The 13756-nt window shown below is 53.3% G+C and overlaps 1 protein-coding gene across 1 annotated transcript in view; it reads right to left on the bottom strand.

Annotated features, from left to right (window-relative positions):
• The window catches only part of LOC149325097 (phospholipid-transporting ATPase ABCA3-like), a 282026-nt gene extending 268547 nt beyond the window's left edge, over nt 1–13479 (bottom strand). The window contains exons 1-2 of the mRNA XM_089564187.1: nt 13293–13479; nt 8245–8312 (exon numbers count right to left, since the gene is read on the bottom strand). Of these exons, the coding sequence (XP_089420313.1) occupies nt 8245–8312; nt 13293–13479 (255 nt within the window). The remainder of the gene's footprint in view (nt 1–8244; nt 8313–13292) is intronic.
• Nucleotides 13480–13756: the final 277 nt, after the last annotated feature.

Genomic DNA, 13756 nt, shown 5'->3' with positions numbered 1-13756 from the left:
CAGCCTCCTACGAGTGGAAATGTAGAGCAGCGGCTGTGTTGCAGTTGCGGATGCACAGGATCGGAGTAGTGCGTTCATTTGTGAACTGATATGATGCAACTGCAGCCGACTACGGGTGGTATAGTGTAGTAGTAGTAGTAGTAGAAGACGTTTATTCGGCCAAAAGTTACAGGCCGAGCATATCGACCGCCTGGGCGACCAGAAGTCGCTGTTCTTCCTCCCCTTCAGCGCCAAGCCAGTCGAGCCAGGTGGTGATGGATAAAGAAGGTGGGGGGTAGGAACCCGACTGCTGAGCAGCCGGGCAATAGAAGAGGCAATGGGCAAGGTCCGCATAGTTACAGGGGCAGTTGGGACAGGAAGGGTCCGATCGATAGCGATAGAGAAAGAGGCGAGACGGGGTGATGATTGCATTCATTTGAACGTGCCGAAGAAGGCGAGCCTCGGGCACTGTGAGTGATGGATGAGGGGGAGGGTAAAGGCGTTTGTCGAGGCGGAGCTCGAGGTAGACCTCTTTTACGGTGCGGCGAAGGGTGAGTCTCCCACCGTCCTCCGAGGGCTTGGGCCAGGGGATCAACGGTGCCCGGAAAAGTGTGTCACGGGCGAGCTGATGAGCCAGCTCATTGCCGTCAATCCCTGAATGCCCAGGGACCCAGCGGAGGAAAACGATGGAAGGCTGCAAAGCGGAGACCGCTCGTTCGACCTCCTGTTGAAGAGAAGGGGTTAGGGTGCGTTTCTGTATGTGGTGTATAGCGGCTTGTGAGTCTGAATAGACTGTGTACTCTTGAAGAGAGGGAAGGAGGGCAAATGACTGGAGGGCATGCACAATGGCGAGGACCTCGAGGGACAATGCATCCGGAGGGCGTAGAAACGGCCCGCTGGTGTGAGTTTCAGGAGCGGGGAGGTGGGGGTGGTAAAGGGCGTAGCCGCAGGAACCTCGAGGAGCCACGAAGGAGGCATCCGTGTAAGCTACACCCTGGGTATCAAAGAGAGGGGAATGGTGCTGTGCGGCCGCATGACGACGGCCGGCGTGCAGAACGGGGGACATGTTGGACGGAAGGGGGAGGATCCGAAGATTGGGAGCCGGGGTGGGAATAGGAGAGGTAAACGGGGCGCAGGGAATGGGCGAGATACCCGCTTGAGTCAGTAACCACTGACCCTGACGGGTAAGGGAAAGCCGGGCAATCTGCGAGTCATGATGGAGAGAGAGCAGAGAACGGAGAGGATGAAAGAGGCCTGTTGCAAAGATCTTTGCAGTAGAGGTAGTGATAGGGAGGTTGAGAGCTGCCTTGTAGAGGCCCACAAGGGCAGTCTCAAGAGCGTTAAGTTGAGTCTGATTGAAGGAAACGTAGGGTGCAAAGTACAAGACCTTGTTGAGGGCCAGCGCGTGGGCAACTCGGCACGCATGAGCCTCGTGGAGACCTGAGCGCCGAGTGACCACGCGCCGCAGGAGGTGAGTTACGGAGTGGCAGGTGGTGACAGCACGGTGGAGGGCTTGCACGTTCTTGGCTGCATGCAAAGGAAAGCCAAGAACTTTACACTGCGTGACGACAGGAATGGGAGAGCCAGAAAGGTGGAGAGAGACGAATTGGTTGTGTGAGCGCTGGTATGAGGAATGGTTGAGGAGAAGGAGCTCAGATTTTTCAGGAGCAGGAGAGAGGCCAGCAGTGGTGAGAAAGGAGTCGATGAGATCTAGGCCACGTTGCAGGGTGTCCTGTACGTGACCGGGAGAGCCAGACGAACACCAGAGAGTGATGTCATCGGCGTAAAATATATGATGCAGGTCGGGAATTTCAGCTAGCTGGGAGGCGAGAGGGGCCATAGCAAGATTGAAAAGGGTAGGAGAGAGAACAGCACCTTGAGGAGTGCCTCGGGTGAGGTTGTGGGGGTCGGACAGATAGGTGTCGACTCGAAAGCGAGCGACTCGTTTAGAGAGGAATGAGCGGATATAACAGTACATGCGGGAGCCACAGTCTAGGGAGGCGAGTTGGGAAAGGATGTGGTCGTGGCAAACACCGTCGAAGGCCTTGCGAACATCGACGGTCACAAGTGCGTGAATTTGAGTGGGGGTAGGTGACAGAAACGTGTGCTGGAGAACCAGAAACATGTCCTGTGCACAGACGTGGCGTCGGAAGCCGATGAGAGAAGGAGGGAAGAACTCCCTCGTCTCGAGAAAATTAGAGAGGCGAGTCAGGGCCATTCGCTCAAGGGTCTTACCAACACATGATGTCAGGGAGATTGGGCGGAGGTTAGAGAGAGAGGGAGGCTTGCCCGGCTTTGGAATCATAGAAATGAGGGAGGAGGTCCAGGAGCTGGGCAGGCAGCCGCTGTCCCATGCATCATTGTAGGTTTTAAGGAGGAATTCTTTGGCGCAGTCAGGAAGGTTGCGAAGTGTGGTGTATGTAATGGCATCCTCACCGGGAGCCGAGCGTGTAGCATTAGCAGCCAGAGCCGATTCGAGCTCCCGGAGAGTGAAGGATTGGTCCAGATCGGGGTTAGGTCCACCGCAGTACACCGGGTAGGAGGGTGCCAGAGGGGGCGGGAGATAGAGAGAGGCGAGCTGATCAAAAACATCGGAGGGAGTTCCTTGAGTGAGGGCTTTAGCTAGAGTGGGAGCAAGGGCAGGCTTAGTGCCAAGGAGGGATTTGAAGAGAGACCATGTGGATCGCGAGTGCAATGCAGAGTCAAGACGGTCACAAAGAGCACTCCAACGAGAGTGCTCGAGTGAGGCGCAGTGGGCGACGATCTCGGCCCGCAGAGCAGTGATCCGGGAAGAAAGTTGGGCATTGTGGGGTTGGCAGCGGAAGGAGCGTTGAAGACGTTTACGGCGACGCCATAAACGGAGTAGGTGAGGATCTGGGTCTGGGACTGGGTAACAAGAGCGAACACGACGGCTACTGGACGCTAGGTGGCGCCGCCCTGGTTAGCTGGCTGACTATCGTGCTCCGTTTTTCACCTGCCCCTGGCCTGGTCCAGGGCCTTGCCCGCCCCTGGATTTACACTCCATCGCGTCAGGAAGACATCCGCACCACGAGGACACCATTCGCATCACGGCCCGCTGTCGAGCTGGCGCTCCAAGCGCCTCCAAAAATCTGCTGCGGCGCGGCGCCTCTCTAACCCTAACGCGCCGCGCCTGCACCTCTGGCATGCAGCGTCTCAACAAGCCCCTGAAGCCGAGACCCACCCATACCTCGCCGGTGTCAACTTCTTCCGACGCGACCGCCGCGGGGCCTACTCCGACCACGCTTACAGCCATGTCTCAACCGGCTGCGTTCAACACCGGCCACACCACCGCGCCCATTCCCGTCGCGTTCACCGACGCTGGGAGCTCCGAATCGACAGCCGCAACGCAGCCGGCAGCGTTCGTCACCACCGCGGCGTCCACTGCTGGCCAACTCCACGCATTAAGGGAAGCCAAGAGCTTCGGGCCCACAGACGCATCGCAGTCGACTGCGTTCGTCGCCGCCGCCAGTGCCGCCGCACCTACTCGGACCACACTTCCCGCTGACAGCAAGTCCAGCACCTTGGTACCTGCGTCGCAGATTGCGGCTCAGGCTGACGACACAGCAGACATGGACCTTACAGCGTCCCCGGTCGACGGCCATCTCATTCCGGCCCCTGAGGTCGGCTGGACCACCATCGGTGCCTGCCGTAAGCCTGCCTCCGCCACCCGGCCCCGCACCGAGCTCATCACAGTTGGCATACAGCTTCCCCCTGGCACCCTCAACCCCAAGATACCGCTCTACGACGTCCTCGCCGCAGTCGTCTCCGCTGCACAACTGTCCTCCGAGAGCAGTGCGGAGATTACCCTTCAGGCCAAGCCAGCCCAAAGCCTCGTCTTTTTAAAAACTCATTCCCCTCTCACCGCCCACCTCCTGCTTTCTATCACGCATCTTCAGCTTCACGGTAAGCCTATCACCATTAAAACATATGCCCCTAATCCTCCCATCTCATGCCTCGGCGTCATCCATAACGTCGGTGGCCACTTCACCCCTGATGACCTCATGCATGATATCGAATCATTCAAAACCGATATTCTTGCTGCTCGTATGATGGGCACCACTCAGTCGGTGCTCATAACTTTCGCTGGAACCGTAATCCCCCACTTTGTGTATTTCAAACGCGTTGCCTTCCGGTGCCGTCCCCATAAGCCTAAGCCTCCCACCTGCACCCGTTGTCTCGCTCTTGGACACCGCGCCCACCAGTGTCCACAGCACAGCGTTCCGGCAAAGTGCCGTCGCTGTGCTGCTCCTCTACCCGCCGACGCTTCCGCTCATGTATGTGCCCAGCCCTGGTGCGTTCATTGCCAGGTAAACACCCACCCCTCCCTCGACCCCACTTGCCCCTTTCTCCTCGGTAAACAACGCGAGTGTGCCAAAGCTGCGTACCTACGACGCCTAGCTTTGCGCCGGGCCACGCAACCCACCCCCTCCTCCTCCTCTAATCATGAACCTCCGTCAGCTCCGGTCACGTCACCGCCAGGCTCCTACGCCGCCAAAGTTAAAGGCTCCTCGGTTCCAGCGTCCCTTTCCAGCGTCTCTTCCACTGCACCACCCTCTCCATCCCTGACTGACGAGAGCCGCTCCTTCGACCTCCGGCTCGCTATGCTGGAACGCCAGCAGCGAGAGCAACAGCGCATTTCCCACGACCTACAACAACAGATCCACGCCTTGACCCAAACCCTCCAGACAACCACCTCCTCTCTTACCTCCCAGCTTACCAAGCTAAATGAGCACCTTGCCACACTCACCACTCCCTCCTCCACCGCCCAGGTCGCCCCTTTGGCTGATCTTCTCGAAACCACCACACAGGCACACCACACTCGCTTGGTTCAGCTCGAGACATCGGTTCTGCAGATTCTTACCACCCTCCAAGCACAATCCAAACAATTAGAATCCTTCACTTCTACGCTCCAATCCCTGCATGAATCACTGCCCCCGGCCAAAAAGAAGGAACGCGTACCCTCACGAAGTTCTACCTCTACACTATCATAATGGCTTTTGGCGAGGACCTCGAGATTGTGCAGTGGAACTGCCGAAATCTGTGCCATAATAAGACCCCCCTCCACCAGTATCTACTCGCCCGCCCCTCCCTGCCCCATTTTCTCCTTCTCCAGGAGACCCGGACGGCCCGCACTGTCCCAGGCTACCGCGCCTACCATGCTGCTACGGCCACACCACTTGCGTCTATTTATGTACGTAGCGACGTGCTCGTGGAGCCACTTGATATCCCCTCCGTCCTTCTTAAATATTTAGTTGGTGTGGTCTATTACCACCCTTCTTCCCGCGTCTCACTCGCCCTTTTGTCCTTCTACAACCCCCCTGTTACCTCCTCTTTATTTTCCGCCCTGGGCAAGTTCCTTCACTCTCTTCCTTCTAACTCCCATCTCCTCTTTGGTGGTGACTTTAATGCCCCTCACACACTGTGGGGCTACCCTCAAACCCTCAAACCCGGCCGCCTCCTCCACTGTCTGGCCCAGGAACGCCACCTCACCCTTCTCAATACTCCTGGCTCCCCTACTCGAGCGGGCACTGCCTCACAGCGTCCCACGACACCCGATCTCACTTTCTCTCGCGGTTCACTTTCCTTTCACTGGCAGGTGACAGCCGAAACTCTTCTCAGTGACCACTATCTTGTCCACATTTCCACTTCTCTTTCCCACATCCCTCGATGTCATCCGGTCACTCATACTGACTGGCACGCCTTCCGCGCTAATCTCGCCTCTGACTCCTTTCAATCCTACGACGACTGGACGTCGCGCATCAGTGTAGTAGCGTCTCTGTTGCAGCTGCGGATGTACTGTATCGGCGTATTGCTGTTCATTTGTGAACAGCTGGAATGCAATCGCAGCCGTCTACTAGTGCTAGGGGGGGGGGAGATAATGTGCTCGGAGTCTCTAGGAGGTCTCTCAAAACTGCCCGTTCACCGCCCGAAGAGATCACGAAGGGGCTGCAGTGACGCTGCTCCGTGAACTGGCCTTGGTGCGTCTCTGTTGTGATTGGGATTTTAGAGGAAATCAAAAGCGCACTAACTGTCTCGCATATCAGCGGACACGCTAACCCCGCGGTGAGGGAAGGGAGGAAGCTCGCAGTCGAAAAGACAGAAATAGAGGCGGTAATGTAGGCCTACTTGTCCGTTGGCGTCGCATTCGTTCGCTCCACAATACACAGACGCGCCGCACCACAACCCACAGACGCGCATATCACAGACGTTCCGGCGGAACGGGTTCCATGACATCGCGTTGCCTGACACCCGCACAAAACATGACGCACACAGGTCGGGTCGCCGATACCTGCCCGTCTGAAGCCCGCAAACGTCGCGAAGGATTGCACCGACGCTGCTGCCCACTGGGAGCGAAACCGTCATGTTATCACCGGTCTCCGCACTCGGACCAGTTGACGTCTTCAAAGATTTCGTCTGCCAATCCTCCAAATTGAAATGCACAACCTCTGTGCGCCGATAGTGAAGGTTAAAGAACCACAGGTCATCGAAATCATCAAAGCCTTCCACAGCGGCGTCCCTGATCGGCTGAGTCGCTTTGGAAGGTAGAACTCCATAAACCCAAACTGAAGCCGAACGCAGTCATAGCACTGTCTGTCGTACCTCAGCGCAAGCTATTCGCAGTTACTTTTGTCTGTACAACATAGATGGCGCTGCTTTGCCGCAGCTCATTGCAGTGAACTGAAATATTTTAGAGTACAACACGATTGTTCCCGTTCCAAAATTCGCGTACTAATAATTACTCATGTACGTATCAGTACATAACGACATTTCATGAAGTCAAAGACCACTACGGATTCACTAGATCAACGTTTATCCAGCTCAAACCAACGAATCTTCGTAGCGTGTATTCTGCGCATGCTCGCCTCGCAATCTGAAAGACATGGGTTCGATTGACCGTATCTCGTCAGGATTTTTTATTAGGAGGTTCTCGTTTTGCAACGCCTACAAGGCCTTCAACGGACGAGCTCTTTAGTGCTTTCTTGTTAATAAAGAACGCGGCGGGACGTGGGCACGTGACGCCACGGCTCGGTAGTTGCATTTCTCCCGCCTTGCGCCCGAGCCTTGCTCCCACAAGCAGTGAACCGGACGTGATCCAAACAAACACGCAACCTTCTTATCTGGAGGCCGAGCCTTCACACACGCGAGATAGTTCTCTTCGTGCGGGTGAAGGCGGCCGAGTGTGGAGGTGGGTGGTTGGGCGGGTGCGCTTTGGAGGTGGCTGCTTTCCCACTACGCAGCGTTTCCGAGCTCAGTTTCGCCATGCTTTTTCGCTCCGCAGCTGGGTGATTCTAGTAGGTGGGGGTCTTGCGGAGGGCGAAATCAGGCGGGTTAGTGGCGGCCGGCGTTTCTAGAGAGCAGAGTTGGGTGAAGGGTGGATGGCGTTTCTGACGGTTGAAGGTAGGCTTTGGGGAATGGCAGGTAGATCGATGGTGGCGGGAGCGATGGGAGAGGGGTGAGGTCAGTCCGCTAGTTTGTGTGTGCAGTGCGGAGTTGGTGGATTCACTGCTCGAGGAGGCAAACAGATGAGAATGCAAGGACGGACTTTTTACATTTTGACACCGGTGCTGCTATTCGCGTGAAAGAGCGGATGAACCGCCTTGAGAGGGGATAAACTGACGGGAGGTCAGAAACGAAAGAGACGACGATCAACCTGCTGCGCTCGAGGCTTGCGGAACCCGCCGCTGAGCAACGCCTCCCGTCTGTGTAGAGACGCTGCCTGCTTTGCCTCGGTGTCGCTAAAGTATTTGAGCTTCACTTCTTTTGAAATCACCCCCTTCAGAACCAGAACATCAGAACATTTTTTTTACTTCCCACTAGAGGTGAAAAAAGGGGGGGGGGGGGGGAGAAAAAGCTGTTTGAACACAGCTTGATAAAAGCTCCATTCCCCAAAGGCGGTAGTGACAGCTTGCATATTTCATAGTTTGCCTATTTCTGTCATTCTTCCGAAAGCTATGCAGATGTCACACAAATAAATGAATAATGAGACCAGCGAAACGCGCAAAAGAACGAAAAATATACCAGCGGTTTGTTATTGCTACTAAAGAGCTGTTATTCTCACTTCGGCAGTTCCAGTCACAAGGATATTAGCAAGGAGAGCATATTAAACAAATTCAGTTCACTGGCAGCATCGCAGCCTTGCAGCGACAGGATGTCTTTTGCTGTATATTCAACGTTTTTCATGGGACAAAACTCATTCGCGGATGGGTATCAGGCAAGAGTTGCCCAGGAAAGCGTCCAACTTACCGGCAGAGTAAAATTCTCGCTCTCGATGCGGTTGTCCCCAAGTTGCACCGCGGCCCAGGCAAACACATCTGCAAAATTTGTCCGTTTTTCAAAAGCAGCTCACGTGGTAGCTTCTCTGAACTGCGACGCAAAAGATTAATAAAATGCACGGCAACCCTTTGGGAACGGGGCTGAATGGTTTCAAGTCTTGAGGATTGTATATTATTAGAGAAATTGATCGTAAATGCCAAGATTTCATATCGACCTCAGAAGTGTCTAGCTGTGAGATAAAAAAAAATAATTAATGGCATCTGTTTAGTGCACACTGACTCGTCACTTTCCCATCCGAAGCTGGAAGTGTGGTGAAAAAACGGCAAATGAAATTCGAGAGTCACACACGCGCAGCAGAATGCAAGGCTCTCATTCTTGGGCAAACGATTAATAGAACATCTTCTGTAAAAAGCAAAATGCGGAAAGATACTCCATTCTGCGAAAATGCATGCGCTAGTGACGACGATGCTTGGTGGACCCAAGCTATTCCCAACAGGCTTTAAGATTTAGCTTGTCAGCTGTTAAGCCGCAAGATGACTACATACAAGGTGTGGAGAAGAACTTGGAAGAGAGAAATTAAAACGCAACAGGTGAAGGGCCCGTTGGAACAGTGGCACTTCGAAGAAGCCCATTCAGAATCGTTTTTATTCCAAGTTTCGTTGTAATATACAAATATATCTATAATGAAAAAGGAGGTCCCAGAGCATAAACGTGAAGGGGGACATCCTGTGAATGAGCGCATAGAGAAACAGGGAAATTTAGGGCGACAGAAAGTGACTCCCGTGAAGCTAAACAATACAGGCACTAATTAACGGATGTTTGAAAAGTTACTAGCTATTAATGAGTTTTACAACAGCTCTAGCTGCCTACCACGATCGCTTACTGCTGATGCCAGCACTCAGTGCGCATGCGCAGGTGGCGTCAGGTGCAGCTGGCCTCCTCCTCGGAGCCATCTGCGCATGCACAGTGGCGGTAGACTGGGCTTGTGCTGTAGATGTGAAGCAGCCGACCACCTCTTATGACGCGCCTCAGACGACGCTCCCACCGCGGTGGCTATGGCATTCGGCTGCTTGACACAGACGCAGGATCGAATCCCGGCCGCATTTCAATGGAGTAGAGATGCAAAAGTTGCTGTGTGTTGACCGATCATGTAAGTGAACCTGGGCCCAGGTGGCCTTAATTTACGGCCCCGCCCGTCACGCTCTGCGAATGGGCTAATTTACGCATGAGCCTGATATTGGCGCTACGTAAAGCCAGGCGGGGCCGTGTTCACTAGTTTTGATGCTCTACGTGCCGGCAATACTGTCTTTTGCGCATATTTTGATATACACCGGCTGTACCAGTTCACGTGCAATTTATTCACGACTCTCCTGCCCCACTTTCACGTCTGAGAGATGAAGCTTGCAGTTGCTGGTTTGCCTGATGCCTGAAGCCTGCATGGAGACTCGAGGCACACGTTGCTCCAAAAAGGTATACTGACGAGCTAGTTGGGTCTGCATATTAACTTGTGAGACAAGGGACTACATTAACACACCCAAAAGGTGGTGCGATAAGCTTCGGCAACCGCTAGGCACAAAGCCGTCAATGTGGGCGTGGTTGGATATCTTAAATATATGTGCTTCTATTGCGTAATAAAACTTTCGATGCTGGCGCCTGTGTTTTTTGTTCTGTCTTTTTGCCCAAGGCCTTTGTTCCCCAGTGGGAGTAGTGACTTTGATGATGATGATGATGAATGTACCGCCTTGTTTCACATGTCACCTTGCTCGTGCTCGCGGTGACAGTTACCGTTAAAAAAAAAGAAACACTAGGCCAGTGGGCAAGGTAACGGAACATAAAAGGCAAAGAAGTCTTTCAAATTCGAATTCATTAAGTATAACAAATTTCTCACTGCTTAAAAAATTCTGTCGCAAATAGCGGGGTAACTGCAGTATCTCATCTTCCCGTAAGTCTAATGCCCTCCGGTCACGTGTCATGCGGCTCACTTGGGAACTAAAAATTATGGGGACGATTAAGTCACATACAATTTCAATGCGACAGCATGACATTTTTCCCAATTAACATTTGTCGCAGCTTCTGTTGGAAATTCTGTGTGTGTTTGCCTCAGTTCCTCTGCGATTTCCATTTCGGTTTATGTTTTAAGGGGGTTTAACGTCCCGAAGACCCAAGCTATGAGGGACGCCGTAGTGAAGGGCTCCGGAAATTTCGACCACCTGGGGTTCTCTAACGTGCAGTGACATCGCACAGCACACGCGCCTCTAGAATTTCCCCTTCATCGAAATTCGGCCGCCGCGGCCGGTATCAAACCCACGTCTTTCGGGCCAGCAGCCGAGCGCCCTAACCACTGGCCACCGCGGCGGGTCGCAATTTCTAGTTCATCAACCGCCATATTCTAATTGGTTGCTGGAGTATTAGGTATCTGCTATGCTTGGAGGGGCCGACATTTGCATATGTCACATTGTTTTCCTGATTTTTTTTTGTTATTTTCTGTCTATGTTGCTGTTCAGAGACTAGGTTGCTCACAAACCACTGGACAGGTTGCGATTATGTCACAAGGGCACGTGACTTCTCTCGACCAATCATTAAATTAATTGCCGCTTCCCACGGTTGGCAGGTTGGTCACAATTTGATGGCCAGGTCGCCACCTGCTACAGTGGCCAAGTTATGATGACGTCAAACGTTCACGGGGCCTCTCTCGACCAATCAGAGAAATTCATTCGGACATCGGCTGGATTTTGGCGGGACAACTGCAATGCTACCGCATTAAAATGTGACTCGGTGTGCAAAACAACGTGGACTGCAAGACAGCAGCTGTTGTGTACAAGATTCGGCTTACTGCACAGTCTACGTAGGGCATACCGACCGATGCCTTAAAGACATCTTGCGCCAGCACGAGGGTCCGACATATACTGCTCCCCATAGTCCGACAAAAGGCGAACATTTTGTAGGAAAGCGGCACATATTGGCTCGAACTGGTTGGATAATTAGCCCCTCATTTCCCTACCATTGTCAGCTCACTGAGATAGATAAGTATGTAGGGCGTCAGTGATGAACGCGATAGATGTACTTGCAGTTTTCGCATGTTTTTTGCATAAAAAATCCTCTATACAGTTTGGTTCGGCTGCTTGGAACCCTGACCATATGATAGTGGTCCCTTCGTGAAGACACGTATGATGGAGGTTGCAGAAGAGATGCTATAAGAGAGCAATTCAAGCTATTAGGACCACTTAGTTTTGACGCTGACATCATAGCAAATAATGTTATTGGTTATTGTTATTGGTTAGGAATAAAGCCCGGAACTTCAAGCATTTGCCTAAAGGGGGGTTTTTGCACTTGCCTACCTTCTTGTCGTTGTTTACGAAATACTACGTATTTAACCGCACTTGTTGCCTATAAATGCCTTAATCCGGCATTTCGGTCCTCGGTGCCATTGTTCAATTTTGAGACACCTGTCTAAGTACGGTGAAAGGCGCGCGCCGATGCGCGCACAAAAGGCGCATGCCTCGCCAAACGTTTTTCTCGCATTGTAACTGGCGCAACGAGGTTATATAGCCTCCTTGAGAGTAACCCGACACCCGAAACGGCGCCGTCCAGCCGGGGACCATCGCCTCAATGTGCTCTGTCCAGCCGCGGACCGTTGCGTCAACGCGCGCAAGACTCACACACTCGCGCACTCACTGCTCGCGTGTCGCTTGGTCGACTCTCTGCGGCCCATCCCTCCCCAGAGAATTGCCGCTTCTTTGTCTGCCGCTTCCGTAACACGCGACGCTGACTTGAGCGGGCGCACACCTCTTGCTGCGTCAGCGCTCTCAGTTTCATTTCGTGTTGACATGCCGAAAGATAAGGCATCGAGAGAAGCTCATAGCAGACAGTGGATTTCGCAGTTTGGAGATGTTTATTCAACTGACAAGTGTGCGAAACTTCGGGATCAAGTGAGAAGCGATGCCATATTGCGCAGCACGTCGCTACCAACAAACATATTGCAAACCTGGAGCGAACGAAAGAGGAGACATCGCAGCTCCTACTGGCAGAGGCTTTCAGCGGTAGTTCGAAAGCGAATGAATCGTCATTTGCATTAAGAGTTGTGTCAAGCATTTTTGGCGGCAGATATCCCTTTGTGGAAAGTAACCAGCAGTGATCTTCGGAGCTTTCCAGAGAAGTACACCCAGCAGCATGTTTCAGACGAATCACCGCAACGTAAGTGATCCGTGAAAGAGTGCTATGAGGATACTCGCACCAAATGCAGAGACAAAATTGGGGACAACTACATTTGGATGTCAGTCGACGAAACCACGGACGCTGGCGGACAGTATGTGGCCAACTTCACCGTCAGAACATTGAGCCCAGAGAAAGCCGGTCGAGCAATCCTACATAGGCGCCGAAGTGCATATCGGAGGATGCCTCGCCAGCGATGCGAACAGCTCGTAGTGCGCGTGTGCTTGTAGCCGCTGGGGAAGCGCTCAATGTAAGTGAACTCAGTTTCGATGACTAATTAAACCATGTACGAGTACGAAATAGGCGCAGCATTTTTTTATCTGTCACAACATAACAACGACAACTTTCTCCTGAGCGCATTCATACGGCTACAGGGAAAAACATCACGTTCATCTTCATCGGAGTTGACACGAAATAAGAGAAAAACTACTGCTAACTGGCAGGAGAAGTGAAGTGTTTACACTGTAAACCTATGCAATTGAATTATGCATTCGTAACTACTGGCCGTTACGTTAAGAAGACAAGGTTTTCATGGAAATCGGAATGCGGCAGCTGGCATGCGAAGTCGCCAACTCATGATCAGTCGCAGAACGCTATAGCACTCCAGCTTACAGCAGCGCGTACCTAGATCGCGGGGACTTCGTAGAGTGTTCGGAGCTGGGAGGGCTGGCAGGTTTCGGGAAATTAGAGAAAAATGAAATGGATTGCTGTGGAATATACACGCAGACATTCGCAGCCTGCGCCTCTGGTGACGGCAACAGCGATGGAAGCGCCGCCGGTAGTAGGCGCCGGTCGTGGGTACGTACCGAGCCCAAGCCGTGTTGAGAACGCCTGCGGCGAGGGGCCAGAGACGGGGAAGGTGTACACATACAGCAGGATGACGGCGGCTGGAACCATCACCTGCAGCAAGGTCAGGAACGTGTGCCTACGGAGCTGGTACGTCCAGACGTCCTTCCACAGCAGCAGGCGGAGGTGCATCCGCCACAGAGACATCTTGCTTCGCCTTCGACGCCAGCGGGGTCTCGAGGCAGGGGCAGGTTCACTTTCTTCCTCTTTTACGGCTGGTCCGGCTGGCCTGTGCTCAGCGAAGAAGCCGACCTAGCATTCCGCATCTACTCGTTTTGGAATGCTATAAAGGAGCGTGGAGTGGTGGGGACGAAGGGCCCCGTAGAGAACAGTGACGAGTCTTCGGGTCCGGGGGTAGACCGCAGACCGCAGACCCTTTATTAGACGAGGTCGCAGTCTCACGTGACACTTACAGTGAACTAAC

This window comes from Amblyomma mixtum, chromosome 10, assembly GCF_055824585.1.
Source record: "Amblyomma mixtum isolate Tamu chromosome 10, ASM5582458v1, whole genome shotgun sequence".
Classification (NCBI taxonomy): domain Eukaryota; kingdom Metazoa; phylum Arthropoda; class Arachnida; order Ixodida; family Ixodidae; genus Amblyomma; species Amblyomma mixtum.
The sequence above is the reverse complement of the archived record's forward strand: the minus strand, read 5'-3'. Positions and strand labels throughout refer to the sequence as shown.